Consider the following 24,968-nt stretch of genomic DNA (forward strand, 5'->3'; position numbering starts at 1 on the left):
TATTTAGCATTGTATCGTATTAATGTGTAAGTTGATAAATCCCCGCGCTTGCGCGGGTTATCAACTAGTATGTATAATGAAATGAATATCCAAATAGTTTCCGAAACATTCTCCTATAGTACATGCCAATATGTTTGTAATATCAATGTTTCTTCTTAGACTCCCATCCTTACTTTGATTCTTATTTGTTTGCAGCTAGCACACGTCTCAGGAATAATCATAGATGTCTAAATTATGTTCTTAATAAATTGATAAAAACAGATCAAAGCGAAACAAAAATTCGACGGCTTATTAAGATATATGGTATTTGCAGACATTCACACGGTTTTCAAACTATATTTAGTCACAAATTGTTACTCCACTTGCAATATACTTCCTATCATAACATGTCGTAATAAATCCGTTGTTAGAATTATGCGTTAATTAGAAACAAAAACATGACGACAGTTTACTCTATTTTTGAAAATTTTCCTTTATAAATTAATTAAACTAAGTCTTCCTGCCGGACATTAATCGGAACATAAAACGGGAAGAACTGTTTTTAGGTTTTTTTAAACATAATTTGTTCTTATAAGCATAACAACTTCCTTTTTTGTAATAGGTGAAATAAAACAGCCCAATAAGACATGAAATACAACTACATTCAAACGATGCCGTGTGTTCAAGCAAAGTCGCTGATAAGTAGCTAGTAATTGCTCCCAAGATAAATTGATCTCATAATATTTTTAAGTATATAAAGGTTCTCCGATTCTCAGCCTATAGCTAGGTATATTTTTCTTTCATAAAATTTTTGTTCGTCCCTAAAACATAACAAAAGAATAAAGCGAAACTTTTTTTTTCAAATATAGCCATGAATCACAAATTTCTACAATAGATGATTATAATTGAATACGTATTCATGTTGAGATAAAATAAACAAATAAATGTTATACAGGTGGATCGGTAGCTCAAACATAGTAACTGTAGATTGCACTAAGCCAAGCATTTGTAATATTAACACTAGAACACTAATTACGTTAACTTTGTCAATATTAGCGGTATATTTTTGATTAGAATAAAAAAAAGTCCCGATAATCTAGTTATTGGACAGGACTGTGAATTGGGGGTCGTTGATTAAACAAAAAAAAAGAATATTCAATAATGCTTTTAAAATAGATTATGCTGTAGGCTCAAAACACTTTCGTGAAACATGTAGGTTATTATTACAAAAAAGTTATATTTCTGTTGAAATTAACTTCCAACAATTATCCGGTGTCAAAAAAAATATTTATTTTTTTACGCGAATTGGTATTTTTTTTTATAATTTAACATTAAGTTACATCCCTATAATGCACTCAAGAATACATTATTAAGTCAATCAACGTTTTAAACAATATTTTAAGCAATTAACAAATTTTGAATCATCAACAAATTATTGAATAAATAAACCCGGGACTTGTGCATTATGTGAATAGACTCGGCAATTGACCAATCGTAGAAGCAAACCATTCATCAAATACGGAAGATAAATCTACATATAAACGAACGAATATATCAAACATTGAAGTGTAGCATTTCAAAAATGAAGCAGATTACTCTTTTGATAGTTTGTCTTGGATACCAAAGCAATATTTGTTGCGCTTTAAAATGCAACAATCGACTTGGAGGACCCGTTGACTGGTAAGACGTTGTAATAAAAGTTTGTTCGGCTTCTTTTGCTTAATAAAACAGTCATTGCTGATAGTTTCTGAAATATATTAATTATTATTATCATTGTAAATATTAAATAAAAAATTATTTTAAAAAGAAGCAGTATCAATACGGTCTTTTTTTCATAAAATGGTACGAGTCAAAACCTTATAATTAGTATAATATTGTTATTTTCGTCGTACATGTATTATAGAGTACAAATTATTTGATTTCGAGGTTTTGACATCTATGATTAGAGTTATCAAAATCAAATGTTCGATAGTGAATTTAGAACATGTACCATACGGCATCAACTTAAACTTAAACTTTTTCTTGCTTTCACACAATTATGAATTTAACATTTACTGGACTTCAGTGCAATTTTATCACGTTCTCAACAGCGCATTAACAAATATCACTTTTTTCCGCAAACAAATATGACGAAATTCAATATCAACATTTTTCAAACTGACAGAGTATCCTTGGTCAAACATGCTCAAAAAATGTAACGTGTTTATCTAAAAAAACACATTTTATGTAGACAACATAGAATATATATATTAAAGCATTATGAGCTACAATTTTCATGTTGAAGTTTTTTTTAAAGAAAATGTTATTTTCTACTAAATTGACAAAAAGTATATTAGGTTTTAAATTTCTGTTAGCTCTGTTTTTGTGGGAAAAGCCATTAGAAGCCTTAATTGGAGCAAAATTGAATTATTCTCGTCCTGTACAAAAATTGATCTGCTATATATTCCTTATAAGTGAAATCAAATTAATGATTTTTACAAATCTTATTTATCATGAAATTTGAAGTTACAGACAGACTTATCACACTGGCAGGTTTTTGCAGCAAAATAAAATTCTGAAAAATACAGCTCATATTGCTTTAAAAGTTAAACTAAAATGTATGAAACATCGACTTTTTGTTTAACTTTTTTCCCAATTCTGATAGGTTCATCATGTACAAATTGCCAAAAACTACAACAGGCGACTCGTCAAACGGGACCAATTTCTTGTACATGGATAGAAACTCACCATCTTTCGAAAACAGTCAATTAAACATTTCCAGTGAATATAACAACCCTTTATATAACACGCTTCGACCATTGTATATGGATGATGTAAGTAAAGGATGAAGGGCATGCATGTATATACAGATATTTATAAATCGGATTATGTTCCATCAGATAACACAGTTTAAGTGTCCTTAGTATTATGTAAATTTATTGTCTTATTATCCTTAATGTTATCGTGTTTGGGTTTGTTTGTTTGTTTATCAAGATCATTCGTTTCCAATAGATGGCATTACCTGATTGTGATTGTAATGGCTATTCTTATCATTGTTTCACAAGTCTCATAGACATTTTTACGCAAAAATATGCATGACTTGCACTTTTTTTATAAGAATAATTAAACTGTCTTTATTGAACAAAAAGCTGTTCAACTACTGCTTCCATACTTGAGTAATTTAAACAAATCTTATTATGTGTGCTTTGACCCGAAGAAGGGCTTGGAGACGCTAACTTACAATTAAACTTTTCAAATAGTCTATAGACAATATAAACTTTGTTCTGCAATTAGTTTTTTAATTACCTTAAAAAGCCCTTAAAATTACCGTGAAATATATTTAAGTTTTATATAAGTTTACTAATATTTTTTTGGTTTTTTCCCATTTCAAATATTTTCTGAATACAAAGTGAAAACGTTGTGTACTACAGAGAGTCATCGTTTGACAACATAAAATGAAAACTTGAGTTTATAAGCCATTGAAAGCAATAGCTTTATAGCGAGTGCAGCGAAGCGTCGCTCGCGTAGCGAGCTCTATAGAAAACGTGTACGAACGGAGGAATTCGAGTTGAAATCTGCACATTGTTCAAAATATCCCAATTATCCTTTGCGGTGCATATCAACATAGTGGAACAGGAAGCGTTTCTACGGAAAATTCTTACCTCCTAATCGCATACATCGTTTTCATTTAACAATAAAAAATCCTTCTAAAAACATCAAAGTAAACAACACATATGCTTACATAAAATGTACCTATCTGAACCTTTGCTGACATATGACATCATTTCCTTACCCGAATTTGTCCGACAATTTACGAAAACTGTCGAGCGCAAAAGAAAGTTTAGTATGACGTCACAGTGAGAGTGCGTTTTAATTTCCCGCGATACATTTAGAGGTGGATCAAGCGTCTGTACTAAATGTAACGTGTAGGAGGTACTAAGTATCAGTGTTATTAGTGTTAACGGTGACTCTTTGGCTGTTTAGTTTTATTCTGATGATTTGTTTTTGCTCAGTAAATACACATGCAAGTTCCATGCTAAATTTATTGTCATATTGCAGGCACGTAGCATTGGGGGGGGGGGGGGGGGGGAGAAGGGGGCAGTGGGGGACTTAACCCACCCACCCCCTACTTTTTCTTGCACCAACACATTTTTTTTTTTAAATTAACATAAAAAAATTGAAATATCATGGAGTTGCCCCCCCCCCCCACTTTTTTGGGAGGATCTAAAAAAATGGTATGAAAATTAGGAAAGTAGGAATTGAAATTGAAGTTTTATACTACTCCTCTGACCCCTCATTCCCCCCACTGATTAGGATTTTATGAAGATGTTGTGAAATTCCTATTTTCCTTTTTTTTAAAGATTAGTTTGGATGAGTCTACCCCCCCCCCCCCCACTTTCAAAAACGATGCTACGTGCCTGTATTGATCCAATCAATGTATACGTTAGGTATGTGACAACAAATTATTAAAACAAGAAAAGTATAATCATTAGATCTATGTGCAGCCACGTCATTTTGTAATGAATAAATAAGAGGAAAAAAAATTAAACTGTTAACTGTCTACAACGCTTATATAGCGTACAAAAATGAAAAAGATCACAAAAAAAATTGATGTCACAGAGGAAAATAATTAAATGACAGGTAACAACAAGGAACAAAATGAGAAATAAAACATTGTATTGTTTACTGATCTTAATGATCATTATCAAAAGTTAAAGAAAAGATAAAACATAATTGTATATACATAAAAAACGGCTTTGTGTGTATCAAAATATTTCAATAAGTCTGTTTAACATTTTATTAATGCACAGTGGTAGTTTTTTGTTTAAATGTAAAAGCCTAGGAACGGACCATTGGAATAACAGTTTGATAACTTCGGGTTCCTTGCGGTGGTAAAAGTTTACAAGACAAAGCCAAAGTATTTTAGTTAGGGCAAGTCCACGGGTTGCATTAAACAATGATGGCAGATGTATGGCTTCTTCCGCGCTCGCCCCAACGGTCACCTCGTAAAATATACTATTTCGGTATAAGCGGCAGTAAAAATAATCTTAATAGTATCATAAATCTGTTTTTGTGTTCGGGAATAGCAAAATATGATGTATAATACAAAATTTATAGACCATTTAAGTATAAAGACAAAGTCTTTATCATTGGCTCTAATGCAGAAAGAAACACCATTACTCGTTATGGAAATGTTTTAAAGCAGCCAAATGATCTCTTTAGTTTTTCCACAGGATTTGACAGTAATGTTCATCGTAGTGATAGATAAACAATGCATTTATAAAAGTTAAGTCTTATGTTCATGTAACATGCTTTGTTAAGCAATCAGGGATTCAATCATATGCGATGTACAATGATCAACCACCAATGAACACCGGAAGCAAATCACATAGAGCCCATTCAAAAGGTTTGTTACATGTATAACATCAGTTAACTCAGATGTATGTTTTCGTATGCTAAACATGATGTTTTTTTTATTTTTTGTAATTACATGATTACAGGAGCAGTTGTGTTTGGCGAAACAGAGGGATTTTGGATCATATCTAGTGTTCCACGTTTTCCATGGCCAGCAAGTGGGTCGACTGGATACAATTACGGTGAAAGTCAAACAAAGAAAGGGCAAATCATACTATGTGTAACCGTACCTGAAAACATGGAAGACAGAATAAGTAAGTTCCAATGTACACGTGACCTCCTTTCTAATAGAAAGGTTGTTTTTTATGTTATGTAGTATAACAAAGTGCAGTAACGCTTTCCACGATTATGAAGATTATGGTTTCTTTGATAGCTTTATCTTGTCTTTTAAATTTTTTAAAAGCATAGTCTTTAACTTCACAATGTTAAAAACTAAAGGTAACCAACGCTGTGAATCAGACTGGAAACAGGTTAAGAGTATTCAAGATCTTAGAGCATTAATGAAAATGTACACAAAATTGAAGCATTTTGTTATAAATATTATTTTCTAATTTTGGAGCCGTTTGTTGGTTGATAACAGAACTATCTCTGCCAGATGATTTCAGCATCTATTGACAGATGACGAAAAACAATAACGAGTTCCAACCGCTACACAATTTATACCGAATAAAACTGTTGTCATAAGGAAAAATATTTAAAATCAAAAGTCCCAGGGGAAAAGATGAAGGAGCAGAGTAAACAAGTACCTATACAAAAATTAGAGGTATATGTAGAATCAGTTGCCATGAAAAATTGAGCATCCTCTGCTGATCGGTCACATGGGCTTTTTGTCGTAATCGGGAAAATAGGGGAAATAATCCGTAGACAATGCGTTGATTTATATTGCCTGGCAATAAATATCAAACACGTCAGTCAGTATTTGTCTGAGCGAAAGATTGTATTTGCTGAGAAAGTCATTGTATTGAACATAGAACTTACAAAATGTTTAATGAAATCGTGTTTTATCAACTTTTTTGTCATTTGTCAGTACTTTGTCTTGTTTTGAAATTGTTTCTAAAATGCTGCCATCCTGAAAGTTGACTAGTAAAGGATATGATAGGATGGAGGATGCATGATGGCAATATAAAAGTTAATTTCTATCCTATCCTTTAGCCAATCAGATTCGAGTATTAATTTTTCGAGTGGTTTTGCGAAATGAAAATCAAAGTTACAATGCATTTACAAAGTAAATTTAGTAAGTTCTATAAGTTTAAACATTTAAGAATGATTATTGTGATCAGCTTCGGCCGATCACTGTTGTGTCCATATGAGGCATTTGGCAAATGCTTCCACGTGTGCAAACATTCCGCTTGCATAAGTAGTTCTTATAAAACTTGAAGCTTTGGTTTAGTATTTATATAACATTTTACTCAGTTTTATTTCAATTCATTTACCTTCAGAGATGCAAACATACATTAAATACAGTTCGACCTGTTAATTCAAGCATGCACATTTTGTCTCACGCGTAAGAATTTCTATCGAAAGATGCATTCAGTAATGCAGTTGACCTCGATGAACTAACCTCGATCATAAGAAGATGCTCCATGAACTGACCTCGATCTATTAATGTTGTATAATAGTAGTTAGGAAGACGGCTTGATTTACAAGCAAGGTTACGTTATAATGCGACCTCAATAGCAAGTTAGGTTGGCATTCAATGTTTTTTTCAGTCACATTTAATTATTTTAATACAACTTTTTCTTTGTATACGTGTTAAGGTATACGTTTACTCAGAATGAAAAAAAATTCCACTGATCGTAATGAAAAACCATCTATTTTGTGTAAAAGACCTATCATGTTAGTGCTATTTTTCACTTTCAAAATAGTTGGTCAATTATCTACTTTTTGAGATAATGGCCATTGAATACTTTTTTGAAAATTTAAGAAAAGTCCCTACAAATTTTATACCATGATTGAAATTTTATCAATTGTGAAAAAAATACAAATTGCTAAACTCTTAAAAACGAAATACAGTTTATGAATGGTATTGACACTAAACAGACACAAAACATTAAGTTTTTATTCACAAATTTTATAAATATTCCAGTCCGAATTTCCTCTATCAGTTTTCAAATTCCTAATCTTTTTTTATTCAATTTTAATTAAAAAAAAACTAAATGATGATAATCCTTAAACATTTATAGCATTAAAGTAGGTATATTGACCTTACTCTCAAGGCATAAAAGTTATATGAGGTCAATGATTAAAATTTTGAGATATGGTGTCTTTTATCGTTTTTAAGCATTTTTCAATATGTTTGTAATGTGTGCCATTCGAATATTTAAGCGAAAAAGTGAGATAAAACCAACAGAAAATATGTTAAATTATGTTGACTAACAATTAAAATCTTAACTTTGATTATTACAATACTACGAAAAATATTTCAGTAAAAAACAAAATCTGAAAACTTTAGTCCGAATTTCCTCTTTATTGCTAAAATTCCAACTTTGTTTGAGCCTAATTCCATAAGATAGTAAAAAAAAATCGAATAGTTTGTCAATAATAATTCATTTCATAAATACGTTTAGTGTTTAGAAAAAATTTTACTCATGACATTGAACTTTTTAACAATCCGAATTTGATAACTCAAACCATGAGTAAACAACGTCCTTAGTGCTCTTTGAAGAGCCCTACTCAGTATTTTGAAGAAGAAGAACACACATTAACTGACTGTTAATAATTACGTTAAAAATATAAAACTAGACAAGGAGTTTTAGAACGGCTTTCCCCAAATTCATTTTAAAATTAAATTTTTTGACGGTTTATAATGATGAAATTATGGTGTACAGATTCAAAGTATTCTATATTTTCTAAAAAAACAACAACCCAGTATTTCTTTAATTATTTTACATCAAACTGATCATGTTGATAATCAGAATGGTTTAACTACAAAGCAGACCTTTTGGAGTGATTCTAAGAGAAATTATAATTACATTTAATACCAAATTGGTCGATTACCGACAATTTCACTCAGTTACTTTGTGATACGAAAAATAGTTTCATAAAAAAGTGTGTTTAAGTAATATTTTCATAAAAACACAAAAGTAATTTATCTGCTTTAAATACGTTAATCTTGTTAAAACAAAATTTTAGTCGCTAACCTATTTTTTACGTTATTGTGTAAAACGCCTTAACGATATAACTTCACCGTTGCACAGGTTAACAAGTTATCCGATTGAGAGATTTTTCGAGTTTTAACTTTATTTAAGCATTTTGAGTACTAAATAACTTGTAAAAAATATGTCATTTGTTTTTCAATTTTGTTTTATTTAACTTAGATGGTAAAGGAAAGGATTGGATAGGATGGAGCTTATATACAGGATATGATATGATAAGATTATTTTGAAAACGTTCACGATACAAGCACGTCCTTACGTATCAAACTAACCGAGATACAAAAGATCCATATGCAGATGATGGAAGTAAACTGCTACATAAGTAAAGGAAAATTGACGAAAAACAGTAGAGTCATTATGTTTATCACAAGGTTTTCTTGTTTGGTTACCATTATTACCTCTTTCTAGAAAAAGTATTTACATATGAACCAGGTGACTCGGACTCTGTTGTATATTTTAGTTGAAGGTCAATGGGATATATCGAGTCGATAAAAGAATGGACGAAACAATTGTTAATTGATAATACATCTTCGATATTCATTACTGTCGAGTTGAAGGCAACAGTAGGTGATTTCCTTTCTCGAGTACAAGTCTTTGAATAAATCATGCTTTATATGAATATGGAAATTGGTATGCTACATATTAGCAATGGAAGGCAATTTGTACCCCGCGGGTATGATAAGGCAACTCTCAGCGATCTATTTCCTCGGATCGATATGACGTCACAAAAAGCAGCATGATGTCATATTTTACTCAGAAACATGTCGATTTTAACTTTATCTCTGGTTTAAAATATAAAAACTACAGGCATAAAATATCACTAGAAACTAGCACTTCTAACTGAATATTTCTTCGATTTCTCTCTATTACGTATGATTATCATTGATGACGTCACAAGCATGTCTAATAGCGAAGATTATGTCGGGAGACAAACCCGGATATTATGAAAGATGACTTTGGTAAATATCAACGGTATATGACCTAAACTACCTGAAAAGTGCTGTTAGAATCCTGTGCTTCGTTGTTTTAAATGAAATATGCGTAGTATTTACAATGAAATTATAGAAGTTGAGAGGGTTTCTGATAAATATTTACAATATTTTTTTTTTATGCGATTAACAATAGGATTCTAGCAGTAATACTAATAAACATGAACTAACTGCCGATTGAATTATTGTAGCAAACATACAAATAAACCTCGGGGTAGTGTTAAACTTTTTGATTTTTTGTTAAGGTAAAAAAGTGATCTATTTTTAACTGTCACGTGATACCATGACACGGCAGCTTCAAAGATCGAGTCGATTCCGAAGTAGAAAAAATAATATCTTGGTAAACACATTCCCTTGATATTAATATTCCGCACTGTTTTCTTTAAAAAAGAAACCAGTTTTTAAATGGATCATAATTTTGACGGTCATTAAACTCGAAGTTGCCTTAACCTACCCGCGCCATGGAAATTCCAACAGATTGTTGGAAGACCCGATTTCCAAAAACGTCATAGATGCTGTCAATCAGAATTAAAAGCATGTTTTTATATTATCTTCAGCGTACTTGTAAACGCACCCTGATTGGTTTTTTAACAAAATATTTTTTGTTAATGACCCATGAAAAAGTAACTTAATATACAGGATCAATTTTTTATTGAAAAAGGCATATCAGAGATGTCAAAAAGCCTGGACGTTAAGCTATTGTGGGCAATTGTTGTATGAAATATAAATAAATAGTAAGTCGAGGTGATATTGATTGTAGTAAAATTTTGTGATTTGTAATTTTCTAAAAGTTCCTTACAATTTCTTAGTATCAACATCCAATTTACATCTTTTTTTTACACTGCAGCACAGTCTGTTGAAGTTTCTCCTTTTCTGGTCTAAAAAATCTAGAAAGGAGTTACGATAAAGGCTTGGTAGAACATTTACCTGACTCGAATATGTATCTATACTACTATATTAAAATAATAGACTTGAATTTTGGGGCTTTTATACCGAGAAATTGGAAGAGTACTGTCTTTTGTTTTATATATTTTTAACATCATTGATACTTGAAGATTACCAATTTGTATTTATTTTTTCTCAATCAAGCTTCGTTAATTAATAATCAACGAAAATTCCCCAAAAAATTCCGGAAATAATCTGAGTTTTTTGGATTTTACAACCTTGGGCATGCGCATTATATTCACACTAAACCACGGAGACTCTTTATTTATGTTTCCACAATATCACATTTGCATGGAGAAACTTGGAAACGATAAAGCAAATGCGTGTTAATTGTCATTGGAAATTTTTCTGTTTATCAAAAAAAATACGGGAGATAACTCTAACACAGTGCATTTTTTTTTAAAAATCTCGAGAGTTTCGAATGTCAACATGGTGTGTAAAAAACGTTGTTGAAATATGTTGAATTCTGCAATTATAGAATTAAACTTTTTAAAGAAATGTATTTACAGCTTCAACACGGTTTGTTGTGAACAATTTGACTGTTATTTTCAATGCAACTTTATTAAGTTTCTCCAGAGACATATAAATAAAATGTTATCTATGTCTCTGTTTTCTCCAAAATCGTTTTTTTTTGCTACATTACGGGAATATGGGAGGCATTTTAACTGTGTTGAAGGCCTTTCCCGAGACACAGTTAGATTATTCCAACTCAGCAGAGTGTAGTGAAATTAATAGTCTAAACATTATTGTAGGCTTGAAGTTTTGTTATGCAAATGTTAATAATATACGGTGTTTCGATGTCTCTTTTTTGTAAATGCCAGATATCATATGCAATGTCAACCCGTGCGTGCACGGGTCAAGGTCTAGTTCCCATTTAATTGTATACCCGTACAGATCGGTGCCAATTGACAAAAGTGCTACAGGTCGGTATGAGATGTAAAAAAAATAATAACTCGAAAAATATTATCATAAATGACGCCCTGTGTCAGTATATATGCCTGTTCGTCTTCTTAGAAATTCTACATCACATATGAGCTTGTGAAGCCGGGTCTTGCAAAACATTTTTACAAACTCCAGATTACCCTATGCGACTACTGTGAAATCTTTATACTGTAGACGCTGCAAACATTACGGTGTTTTTAATTTCACTATGTTCACGGTTGTGAATTATGTGAATTTAACAATATCGTAAACACTTTGATAGTTTAGTTCAATAATGATGCCAATAAACAGCGTGTTTTGTAAGTAATGTTCAGTAGCAGTTAAGAGGACAGGCTGTTTACTTAACTAATTTGCTTAAATAGACTTCATTTTTATTGGCACTATGATTTATTATTGATTTCAGTAGTTAATCTATGGATAAAAAACAACCGGAAAAAAACCAAAGATATTAACAATGTACGGATATTTATTCTGACATCTTTTAACCGAAAGACGACAAGTACCGTAAATCATAGAAATGTCGAGTTTCCGTGAAATTAAAACAACTGCGAAAGGTAACAACTGAGTAAACAGTGAACTTTTAGACCCGTGGAATTAAAGACGTTTACAGGAATTTATAGTGGGTCGATTTTCGTGGTATTCGTTAGTCGCCTTACCCCACAAATTTACATCCTAATCGAAAACAAATTAAACTAGAGGTACTGTGAGCAAGCTCACAATTGATACCCCCCGCTAAGAAAAAAATCATAACGCGTGTATTTTTGTTATTATAGAAAATATTGGATGAATCTATTTCACTGTCCATTTTCTATAAATAACAACCGCTTTATTTTTGAAAACTGTTAATTTTTAGCTTCTAATATTTCCATTAATACAAGACATGACACAGACAGAATTTAGCTTTTTTGAAACAATGACCTTGAACTTTTTCAATTGACATTGGGTCAAGGTCATGACACACCCTTTAATCATAAGCAATCTGTGTGAAGTAAGAACTTCCAATGTTTCCCCATAAGAAAGATATGGACCGGACACGAATTTTGCATTTTTTCTGCCCTTGACCTTGCCCAAATGACCTTGGGTCAAGGTAATGACACACCCGTAAGTCATAAGCAATCTTTGTGTGAAGTAAGAACTTCCAATGTTCTCCATAAGAAAGATACGGACCGGACACAAATTTTGCACTTTTTCTGCCAGTGACCTTGACCTTGCCCAAATGACCTTGGGTCAAGGTTATGACACACCCTTAGGTCATAAGCAATCTTTGTGTGAAGTAAGAACTTCCAATGTTTCTCCATAAAAAAGATATGGACCGGACACGAATTTTGCTTTTTTTCTGCCCTTGACCTTGCCCAAATGACCTTGGGTCAAGGTCATGACACACCCTTAGGTCATAAGCAATCTATGTGTGAAGTAAGAACTTCCAGTGTTTCTCCATAAAAAAGATATGGACCGGACACGAATTTTGCACTTTTCTGCCAGTGACCTTGACCTTGCCCGAATGACTTTGGGTCAAGGTCAGACACACCCTTAGGTCATTAGCAGTCTTTGTGTGGAGTAAGAACTTCCAATGTTTCTCCATAAGAAAGATATGGACCGGACATGATTGCACAGACAGACGGACAGACGGACAGGCAGACAGACAGGCGAACAGACGGACGGACGGACAAGGTGATTCCTATATACCCCCCCCCCCCAAAAAAAAAAAAAAAACTTTGTTTGCGGGGGGTATAATTAGAGTAATCATTCTTCTTGAAATTGAAAACTGACGCATCCACCAAAGTACATCTCCAAGAATAAACAAAAACGCCACAATCTTAGAAAATTGGCCCTCACGAATTGAAATGATTCCATAGTATATTTCCTTTATCCAAAACCCAAAAAGATCTTACCTGGATGTCTTTTCTAGTCCCAGCAAGCCTTTGACTCAGCCATTAGTCAGTACCTCAAAGTACCTCAAAGATTTATCTTAAACAGCATACCATGACGCAATTCACAAATAGATTTTGAAATTTAAATCATGTATTTCAAACCCTGAATAATACTTTGAAGGTGTGTTACATGTACCTTCATTTTGCTTTTTGAATCGGGTGAGTTAAGGATATTATATAACACAAATAACATTTGAAGCAAAAGTTGTAATCAACCGATACATTGGAACTAACAGCAGTAATTTTTATCATTATAGTTTTTTTTTTATATTGCTAGAGCAAATATTCAAGACAACAAATCCGTTCATATATGATGAAAACAATTTCACATTGGAGAGGAGAAGGGGAAATAACCCCTCGTACCTGTATATGGATTTCAGAACATCTGGCGGTGATCAACTGAAAGTGTTTGCAAAGCCAAAACGTTGTGAAGATGGTATACCGATCTTGTATATGTTTATAAAGTTACATAAACATGTTTAAATATATATAATGTTCATATAAACTTAAAATAATTTATTCGATAGCTGGTTCTTTTTTTTTTTAAATAAATGAAGAAAAAATATATGGCGATGGCAATACATTTTGTATCACTATGAAAGCAATGAAAGCAGAATTTAGTGCGTTTTAACTGGACTATTATATCGTCGACGTACACATTAGTTGACACTTTGTATGTTTTATGGTTTTTGCAGACATATACAGTCACTTTATTGCTCCAGTGCTTCATCAAAGGTTACTTGTTCAATCATGGATGGCAAAACTAGACGATGATGACTGGGTATTATGACATTAAACACTAATTTAATTGTCAAAAATAGTAATTACATTAAATGCCTTTTTTAACATATGTATCAAATCATAAGTAAAGGATATATATATATATATATATATATATATATATATATATATATATATATATATATATATATATATATATATATATATATATTAGGAGTTTGCAAAATAAATATACATGTTAAACAATACACTTAGTTCTGATTTTATCCTAATAAAAATATCATTAATGCAATGTGGCATTTAACAGTCAGAAATACGATATAGCAATTGATAAACTACAATTTAAACAATGTTAGGTTACATACACTTGAATTTGAATCGCCGTCGTTAATGGGTTAAAACTATTTTAAGGCTGTGCGAAACAAAGTCAAAAATACTTAGAGGTGATATAAAAAAGCAAGACATCTTATTTAATTGTTCTGATTTATTAATGACATGCAATGCAACAAGTGATACTTTTTCATATTCAATATATCATTTTCCTTTTCTTTTTAATTGACATTATTTCAATAGGTGGAAGGTGTAAAACATGTTCGTTTTGACAATGAACTTGCATTCCACACGAATGTGGATCATTCCAAGTGGGCAGTTGCTAGTACCCGAGGTGTACCATGGACATGTATTGGAGACCTAAATAGAGATGTATAATTTTAATTATTTAGGAGAACAAAACCAAAATAACATATACAGTTATTTTCAAAAAAAGTATACGTATATATAATTTTTAGACTTTTCACACTTACTCAATCACAATTTTTTTTAAAAGGCTTTCATCTTCATATATGTAATATACTCGCGTACGTTTGTATAAAAAAAAGACCTATGAATCCTGTAATATTAAATCATTACATCTATTTATTAATAGAAATCCTTCCCTTAATTGATTTTAATTGGGATCTTTATCCCTTGATTTGAGAAAATGTTAAACTTTGCATTTAAAATAAGTGTATTACGGAAAGCTTCGGCTGTAGCCTATATTGTGCAGATAATTTAGTGGTGAAATTATCATTTTTTAACTTTCACCTATCAAAAGAAATATTATGTAAAGATTTAGGTTTTTAACAAAATAGAAGAAAGAGGTTTTTTCCCTTTTATTAAGTATAATGGTTTTATTAATATCCAATGTTCCAATACACATGGACTTTGTTGTTCAGTTGATTTACAAAAAGGGTCATCGCCGTAAAATATATTGTTACACTTTGTATTGATAGATTCATTGGGCATTAATTAAGTATATTATCATTGTCATTTTACACAATCCATGAGAACTTATCAACCATAAATATTAACCCAGAGCGTACATGTACATTTCTTCTTTTTTGTTTACATCATTTATTTTACCAACAGAAAACTCAGTTCAAAAGAGGAGGTCTTTCACTTTGTCTGAACAATGAAAGAGTTGCAGCTGCATTCCGTAATCTCTATCGTAGGGGTAAAAGGAATCCACCACCCGTGACAAGTCAAAGAAACACTTGCAGAAATGAAAACAGAAGAAACCAGAGAAGAAATCAGAGAAGAAGAACCAGGACAGAATGTGGGATAGAGCAACTACAATAACTTTCTTCATCGCCGAAATAAATATACCATACTAAAACAGTATGGTCTCATGATCAATGGTTTTCAGAAGCCGTTTATTGTAGTTGAAATATTTATTTTTTTGTTGTTGTTTATTGTGCATTTCTCTTCTAACATGAATACGTCATTTACTCATGCATGCGTAACATTGTTGTATATGTAGTAATGAATGGCCATACTGTAACGCTTAGTGTTTGTCATTTGAACATGTATTAAAATTAAAGTGTCGTTCATTTTTTTTTAAGTCATACTGATTATGTTTTTTTCTAATTGCGTAAAGCTTGCCTCTCTCTCTCTCTCTCTCTCTCTCTCTCTCTCTCCAGGCACGTAGCACCGTTTTTAGGGGGGGGGACTCATCCAAAAATCCTTGACAAGCAAAAAAAAAGGAGGGAAACTTTGACTTTTCTAAAATCTTCAAAATCCTAATCCGTGGGGGAAGGGGGAGGGGGGGGAGACTGGCGTAGTCTATAACTTCATATTCACTCCTAACTTCTGGTTTTTTTTTTTCATACCAAAAAAGTCGGGAGTGGGGGGGGGGACAACTCCATGATAACTCAATTTTTTATATGTAATTTTTTAAAAATCAGTTGATGCGAGAAAAAGTGTGTGTGTGGGGGGGGGGGGAGGGAGGCTGGCCCCACTGATGCTACGTGCATGCTCTCTTTCTCTCTCTCTCTCTCTCTCTCTCTCTCTCTCTCTCTATTTATATTTGTGTGTGTGTGTGTACTAGGAATATTTAAACAATAGAATAATTGTCTGCTGATTCATTTATGAATAAAAGTGGCGAATTTTGCAGAAAAAATCGTGTTTGATATCATCGCCCAGTTGCCAACTGAACGACAATAGCAATATGGGTTAAGTCTGCTATGAAGTGTTATGTACAAAAAGTCAAGACAAAAAAATGATGCATAAAAACAAATATTTCTCTCTCTAGATATATTTATCATTGACCCAACTCTTATAACTGGCTATCTCCATATTCATATCACATAAAATAATGGATAATTGCAATTTTAAAGTAAATTTTAGACAATATTTGACAGGGATTTATTATATAAACCTTGATTAAACTATGAACCCTCTTTGGGGTCATAAAAATGTCTACATGCCACAGTCTAAACATCTGAAAATCAACAATGTGCTAAGATGCTTGCATAAAAGTTTTACATATTCCCGCATATACCAGAAAATGTACCCCATATTATTAGAATTGAGGTTTTAATAGTAAATTAAATTCGTCCCTTTTAACAACAACCCCCCTCCCCATATGTTTCACCCTATCCCTAAAGCTCACATTTTTTGACATACCTAAATGGAGACTATATTACCATGTGCATGCGGTGAAATACGAGATTTCAATTTTTTTAAAGAAAAAATTAAGATTGCTTTCTTTACATTCCTACATAAAAGTTCGAAGTTAACAAGCCCCTCTCCCCCAACCCCCTCCTTTTGAGCCATAATCTACCTAAGAAGCTCTTATGTAAAACAATCTTGAATTTGCCCTTCATATTAATGTTTCCACACATGACACACAAGTAACAGCTTTCATGGAAAATGAATTTTGAAACGAAAATTTGAAAATAATTCAATAATTCTAAGTTAAAGCTAGTTTGAACTCTCATTATGATCTCACCATACCCCGGATGTCATGATTGACTAAACATAAATTTTCCATATTTGAAGATGCTTCCAACCAACTGACAGTTTTTTTTTTTTAAATTGAATGTTTTATCGTTAAAATTATAGATGTCCTACAGACCCGGTTTAACGATAGAATTCGTCCTATATACTCGCTTCGAAGCAAATAAAAAAAAAATGTATCGCGCTGTATCTCGCCGAAATTTTCATATGATTGGTCTCAAATGCCTTCAATGTTGCTCTTTTATAATCCTATATTACCACGTTAACTGTTTCTGCAACGAAATCACTGCCACTTTTAACATCACGGTTGAAAATTCGCTGCTTATGGTCGCCATGTTAACGATAAAATCCGAGACATTCCGAGTGCGATTTCTGACAAAATGGCAGGCAAATTCAAACGCGTATTTTAACACAATGCCTTGGTTACGACTCATTAAATGAATATTTTGTGGAAAAAACTAGGGTGCATGTTCAAAAAGGTTTGTAATTTATAAGAATGTGTTTTTCCTCTGCAGATAATTTTTAACAGACTAAAAATCGACGCGAGGCTGATCTGCTTCGCGGCTGCTACAATGCAACTATATGGGACGAATTCTTACTGTGACCTGAGCGTAGTCTGGTCACGGTAAAATTATTCTTGCTTAGTTTCTTTCGAGCTAAAATTGTTTTTTTAGAAGAATATAAGTTTATCTTAAACGTGTACCTTGGTGTTAGGAGAACCCACCCCCCCCCCCCCCCCAAAAAAACAAAAAACAAACAAACAAAAACAAAAGAAAAGAAAGGTGGCTCAAATCACCTGAGATTATGACCTGAACAAACGTAAATTTACACCACCAAAGAATGCTTCAATCCAAGTTTTGGCCTTTCCTGTAAATTGGTTATTGAAAAGAATTTTTTTTAAAAAAAAGCATGTATCTTCCCCCGTAATACCCACCTTTCACAATGGGGACCTAACCTTTCCCCGAAGAATATAATTTTAACAAGCTTAAAACTACACTACCTTAATGTATTTTACATTTCTAGGTTAACCCCCTTTCCCCGTTCAGGCCCAACCCTACCTCTATGAGCCATGATTTGAATATACTTGTATTTACCCTTCCTGAGAATGTTTATACGCAAGCTACAGTAGTTTTGGGGAGAGTTTTGAAAAATGCTAACAAATAAAAAAATGTAATAAATTCTTTTTCTTTCCCGTTGAAAGAGGCATAGCCTTTTATTTTAATAGACTAGAATCCCCTTGACATAGACATGTTTCATCCCAAGGTTGATTTAATTTGACTTTGTGCTTCTGACGAATAAATCTAAAAGGTAAAGAGTGTACAAATGGACGGCAAACAGGTGGACTGAGGCCAAAAAAAGTTCTTCCAAAAATCTTACTTGAAGCTCAATTGTGTTAAACGCAAAGAAAAGGATAATCGGTAGTTTAGATATATGTTATGTATGAATACCGTTTTAATCTCCCCACATGTGGAATGATTACCGTTTCGCAATGGATGAGATTAAAATTTATGTTGCATATATGCATAAAATTTGAGTGAAACTAACGAAATGTTCTACGACAGTACATATATTGACTGTACATTAATATTTACTGGACTAAAATTAAGAATAGCTCCTACAATCTAGATTGAAAAAAAAAAAAAAGGTATGTAATCATGGACGGCTGGTCACGCAGTGGAACGGACGGAAGGACGGACTTGTAGACTGGCAATAAGTTTTATTTCATAAATTTTAATGAGTACATGTAATTGTCATGATTACTAGCTTTTAAATCACCATATGCCCCATATATGTTCACCTTAATTTATAGATTGATAACATTAAATGACACATACAGTGCATTCAATTTGATAACGAATGCGTTGAAGAGCATTTTCAGTGATAAGCTATTAGTCAACGAAGGGGCAGATGTTTTAAAGCAGCATTACAAAATCAATACTGTTACGCTCTTCTATAGTATATCGCAGTCTATATATATCTCCTTTACATTATTATTTTCACAATATACTTTGTTGCTGAAGTGTACACATGCAGTGATGAAAGTTTTAATCTTCTGGGCAGTGTTATTGGCAGCTACTATCCATAAGGTAAGTTTGTCGTACACATGAAATTTTTAGTTTTAAAACGTAAAGTGATATGCATTACAAATCAAAACATTACGATATCCCATTTGATGTTGCTAATACTTGTGCATGTGCTAACAATACACGTTCTTAGGTATTTTCTTCTAAATATAAAGAATGTTGTTAAGGATGCTCTGTACTCCTTCCAGTCAGTGCCAAATCAAATGATTTATATTAAAAGTATTGTTATCATACATGAATGTATAACATTAACAATTCTTTGTTTCATTGCGACAATCAAAAACCATTTTTAAATCATTATAACACTACACCGGCAATCATGATATCCTCTCCATACTTCATACCGAAAACCAAAATATGGATTAAAGTCTGAACTACGAAATACTTATTGGGTATTCCAATATTTTAAAGTTAATTTATCTCTATTTGAAATTTAATTTCTCTTCTATTTTAAAAGTTGTTTTATTTTGTTTCAGGGTTACACATCGGCATCTCTTATACGGAAACACTCGCCAAGTGTGTTTCGTATCGAATCTATCAAAAAGGCACTTCCTCTTTACGCGGGTGGTGCCGACTACATTGTCACAGCTGTAATCAAGATAATGGCAGAACCTGGAGAAACCCTCAATGGCAGAATTTTGTTATGTAATTATTTAATGACTTTGAGATGCTTTAATAACTTAAGACATTTTATTTACGTTACGGAGTTAGTAGAGGATTTAAGTATTTCAATCAAAAACTGCAAGAGAAATAAAAATAAACACTTATATTTCCGATTCTTTTATTTAATAATGAAAACTATTTGCACAATATGTTGACCCAAACTATTGTGTTAATGAAAAATTTCTTTAAATGTCCGAATATTGAAGAAATTAAATATCCCTCACATATTATACAATGATAAGCAACTTACATCGAATTCTTTTCTTCAAATACATGTTATTTAGTTCCAATAGCTGAAAACCTGGTGGCCAGACCATTTGAGAAACAAGCAGGGAGCGATAACCTTTACCATGCCTCTTTGCAAGTTTTCAACAGTTCTTCTATCCAAGACGTTGGACTCGATTTGGTTTATGGAAACGAATCGCTGTTGTTTTCGATTAAATTGGATTACCTCCCTTTGAATATCAACACTACGCCAATGACGCTTGATAATTCGGTCAGTTATATGATCTACAGCTACCCCGTTCCTAAAGGAATACGTTACGCCATTGACATCAAACCAAAAATCCGCGCATTTCGTGCGTTTAGTTTCTTTTCTTTGACAATGGAGAGAGATTTCGGTGCTGGAATGAGAAAAGTACAAGATACATCTCCCTACAGTTCAGGTGAGGTTTTTGACAGGTACGCCTCCATTGATTTCGATCAAAAGGCGATGAACACAGACTTAATGGTCATCAAGAAACTTGAATATTCACTGATGACGTGGCCGATGATGCGTAATGCCTCCGGAAGTGCATCTGCTCAATCAAAATACCGAATTATATAAAGAGTATGGAGTTTTTTTGTATCGACATTCAGCATTTTGTATTAAAGTTGCATGATTTGAGTGTAAATTGCATTTTAATAAAATTGAACGGATTACGCAGAGTAATTGATACGATGGTTACGGTGATCAAATCTGTGAAACATAGTGCGTTAATTTCTTTGAGCAAATCATCAGTTGTCAATAGACAAATATTTCTGATTAAAGACCAAGTCTGTTGGATAAAAAAAATACATTAAATTGTGCAAAGTTCATACAGTATTAGAGTGTTATTTTTTAGCAACAAAATATTTTTCATAGCGTTTGAAAGAACATCATTATGTTAGGCAGGATTGTGAAAAAAAAAACATGTCCATCCACTCTTGACACTAAACCCTCCCAAACCCCATTTATGAGGGTTTACCATTCGCTACCATCATAGCCCTTGAAACAACACTATAAAGAAGTTGTTTAATATAACATTTACATTTCTCCTTGGCAGTTTCGTTAAATATTGATGTAAAAGAAGTAAAATAAAGTTAATGGTTTTAATGACCAGTGCATCACATAGAAACAAAGTTAATTATTCCACGCATTGTTGTGTAATTCGTAAACTGATCCAAAACAACTGCTATTAAAAATGACTTGTCCAGTGCATTTTTGATTAATTGCGATATATGCGAGTATATATTACACGGACATTATCTTCAATTGAAAGGTTCACAAAGTACAAAAACATGATGAAATTATATTTTTTAATACAAGCTGTGAAAATATTCATAACCCCTGTTGATGCAATTGTACAAAAGACACGATATCCGTATTTACTTACACTTAAGTTAGATTGAACTTCTCAAGATCCTATTTAGTTATTCAGTGCAGGAAATATATTACTTTTATAACATTTGTTGATAACAACGAATGACCATGAAACTGATTCAAACTTGATCAAACTAATGAAGTTAATTAAAAAAAAGATGCTATTAAAGCGTTTTTATTTGTAAACTTTAAACTGTACACTTACGAACTGGGCAAGAAAAATAAACATAGTTTAATAAAAGGAGTTAAAGAATTGTCAATGCAATCTCGTATTTACAATCATTTCCCTCAAAAAGAATTCTCCTTAAACCCTATAGCATGGAAAAGCCCCCCCCCCCCCCCCTCCACCAGAATTTTAATATCGTATGGATTAAATTAGTTATACTCTTTTTTCGCCTATTTTTTATAAACAGTTCTGAACAGAATTTTTCGAACTTGAAATAAACAAATAAAATAGTTTTAGTGATCAAACAACAACCAAAAAAAAATTGAACAATTCAATACTTGGGAAATTCAAACACATTGAATAAACACCTTCTATACATTCTATACATTCCTAACAAGTCGATGGATAAAATGTGAATGCATAATTTCATGTTGTGGAGGGGGGGGGGGGCAAATCTTACAAGGAACTGTTACAATGACTCTAAGTTCAAATCCAAAATTATTAGTACGAAATTTGGTAAATGTATAATCAATATATCATATAATAAAAAAATAGTTCTGATATGGAAAAAAGCTAAGCACAACGTTAATAGTATAAAACAAGAATTCATTAAATTATCAAAAATCCAGTCAATAATTGCGAATATTAATACATGTTGTTGATGTTTATTTGCATACAACAGTAAGGCGATGATAAGTCAACTGAATTTCGTGTTAACCCTGAAAATAAATTATGCTTTATAAAATTACGCACCATCGAAGACAAGTTGACTTTTAAATGTTTCCTTGAATGAAACTATAAGCTAACTAGAGATTGGAAGTTTTTTTTTTACCTGGGAAATATGAACTATGACATGCGCATTATAAAACTCAAATTTAACGATACATTTTGAAATTAAGAATAAAATTCTTCATCTGTTTAAGATAATTTTTTAATCAGCAGAGCTTAGGATGTTTCTTCCACAAAATGGTAAAGTCGAAAAGGTTAATATTTATTAAAGAGTTTAATGTACATCAATACACTAAGATATTTCCATTGAAATGATTTTAAAGTCAGTATGCCATATCTACCAATTTACCAAACCACCATGCTGACTAGCTATGGAAAGGACCAAGTAGTATACAAAATCAATTCATATTTCATTTTTAAAGCTTGAACGACATTTAAAAAGGGAAATTTGTTAAGTGCAGTCTTGATTAGTGCACTTATGAAGACCTACTGTAGATTCTTAATAAAAACGTCCATGTGAATTTGAGAAAGGCACTACTCGCAGTTTTTTCTTAGTTTTTTTCACATTTCATAACAATAGGAACATTGAACAAATATCGGCGCTCGTGATTCAATATTTCGCAATACGAATAAAAAACGCTGGAATCACAAAAAAAGTTTGTTTTTATAAATAAATATTCTACAGTCTAGTTGTGTTGTCATTATTTGAAGAAGCGACTTTATCTTTGTCATTGTGTACTTTTTGGTGAACAAAATGCTTTGAATAGAGTGCCCAGGCACTTTAAACAGATGCTCTTCTAATTTTCTTTCCCTGTGTACTATAGTTTTATGATTCAGCAAAAGGAGCTCCATTCCACAAGTGATTGACAAACTAGGTAAAAATCTTAAATTAAATCAGCATGACTGATGCTTGGAGTTCATTCTTCGTTTTTTTATATATACATTCAGGATGTTGAATGTCAAAAAAGGAACAATGAAAATAAATCTTATGATAGAACCGTAAAACGTTTAAATAAACCTAACTGTCATGAATGTTTGTTTGTTTGTTTGTTTGCTAAAAGTGCATTTTAAATTTAAGAGAAACACGTTTTAGAGAGCTGCAGTTTCTTAAAACGTTATTATGTACAAATGTTTATCATTAACGTATTTCCATAATGAATAATTATATTTTGAATATTTGTAAATACAATAAAAAGAGCATAACCATTTACTTTTGTTATCATATCAATTTTTGATACAAATATTACATTGCATATTGATTTGGTATAATTTGTAACAAAACGTTTTCATGACTCAAGTTTGACATCTTTGTTCTAGCCACATATGGTTTCAGATGCACAGGTGTTTTAGCCTGCAAGGTGGATAACCAAACTAACGCAGCAAGTGCTGCAACTAATTGCGTTGGAGTATAAAAAATATCCATGTCATTTTTTCTGAATGATGGTCAACAATAATATCCGTAATTTATATTTTATGACACCAATATTTTGACATTGCGTATTTGTCAACTCTTTTTTTCATAGTGTAAACGAGCATTATTTATATAACATTTGGGACCCTGTATCTCGGTTTAAGCTTGACGACTGACAACTGACAACTTGACAAAATTTTCGCTCACCATTTATATTCCTCAGGTAAACGTTTTTGTATTATATAACGTATTGTATGTAGAGAAGATGTACCTTTAAACGAGGGGGCGGAAATGGCCGAGACTGGCATCAGAAGATGAACGAGCTCAAATATTACTCTAAATATTTTTATTATTGTTTATTTAAATTATTGCACCGATTTTAATGATTAAACATGAATTGTTGGCGAAGCTGTACTTTGACCGGTCGGAACTCAATATTGAAACCACGAGTACAGAAACCACGAGTACACTATCCCTTTCCATAAGGAGGACGGCATGGATTTTACACAAAAAAGTAGAATGCGATCAGTATGAATTAAGCTTTGATGATTTGAGAGGGAAATACATTCATTTTCATTCAAGATCATCTTAACCTTTAAAAAGGGGCCTCTGACATATTTAGCTGCAAAACATTGCTGCCCCATCAACTATCCTTCAGGGGATCTATTAAAAAAAACAAAAGAAAAAAGCTTTAGACCTGTACAATATGTTTTATGCGAAAGATTGTTTTATAGAGAAATTGGTCTATTCAAATACCCCTGAACTCTTTGTCCAAGAGTTCATGAACGATGTCACACCTCAAATTTTTACCAACACCACCAGCCAAATTCACTGGTCTATGCCACATACCTTCAATGGCAAGACCCTCTGGTAGCCAGCCCGACACCCCTTAAAGTGTATAATAGCTGATTAGTGTTTGTATAATATATAGGCATAACAACA

At 32.3% G+C, this 24,968-nt stretch overlaps 1 protein-coding gene across 1 annotated transcript; it reads left to right on the forward strand.

The window, feature by feature from the left end:
* The first annotated feature begins 1,534 nt into the window (after window positions 1-1,534).
* Window positions 1,535-15,892, forward strand: LOC136273771 (plancitoxin-1-like). The gene is made up of 8 exons (XM_066079142.1): window positions 1,535-1,659; window positions 2,624-2,792; window positions 5,281-5,365; window positions 5,460-5,627; window positions 13,613-13,771; window positions 14,031-14,116; window positions 14,650-14,778; window positions 15,484-15,892. Exons 1-8 carry the CDS (start codon window positions 1,562-1,564, stop codon window positions 15,691-15,693), a joined length of 1,104 nt encoding a protein of 367 aa, XP_065935214.1. The 5' UTR covers window positions 1,535-1,561; the 3' UTR covers window positions 15,694-15,892.
* The last annotated feature ends 9,076 nt before the right edge of the window (window positions 15,893-24,968 follow it).

The sequence above is a fragment of the Magallana gigas genome, chromosome 1 (assembly GCF_963853765.1).
Source record: "Magallana gigas chromosome 1, xbMagGiga1.1, whole genome shotgun sequence".
Classification (NCBI taxonomy): Eukaryota; Metazoa; Mollusca; class Bivalvia; order Ostreida; family Ostreidae; genus Magallana; species Magallana gigas.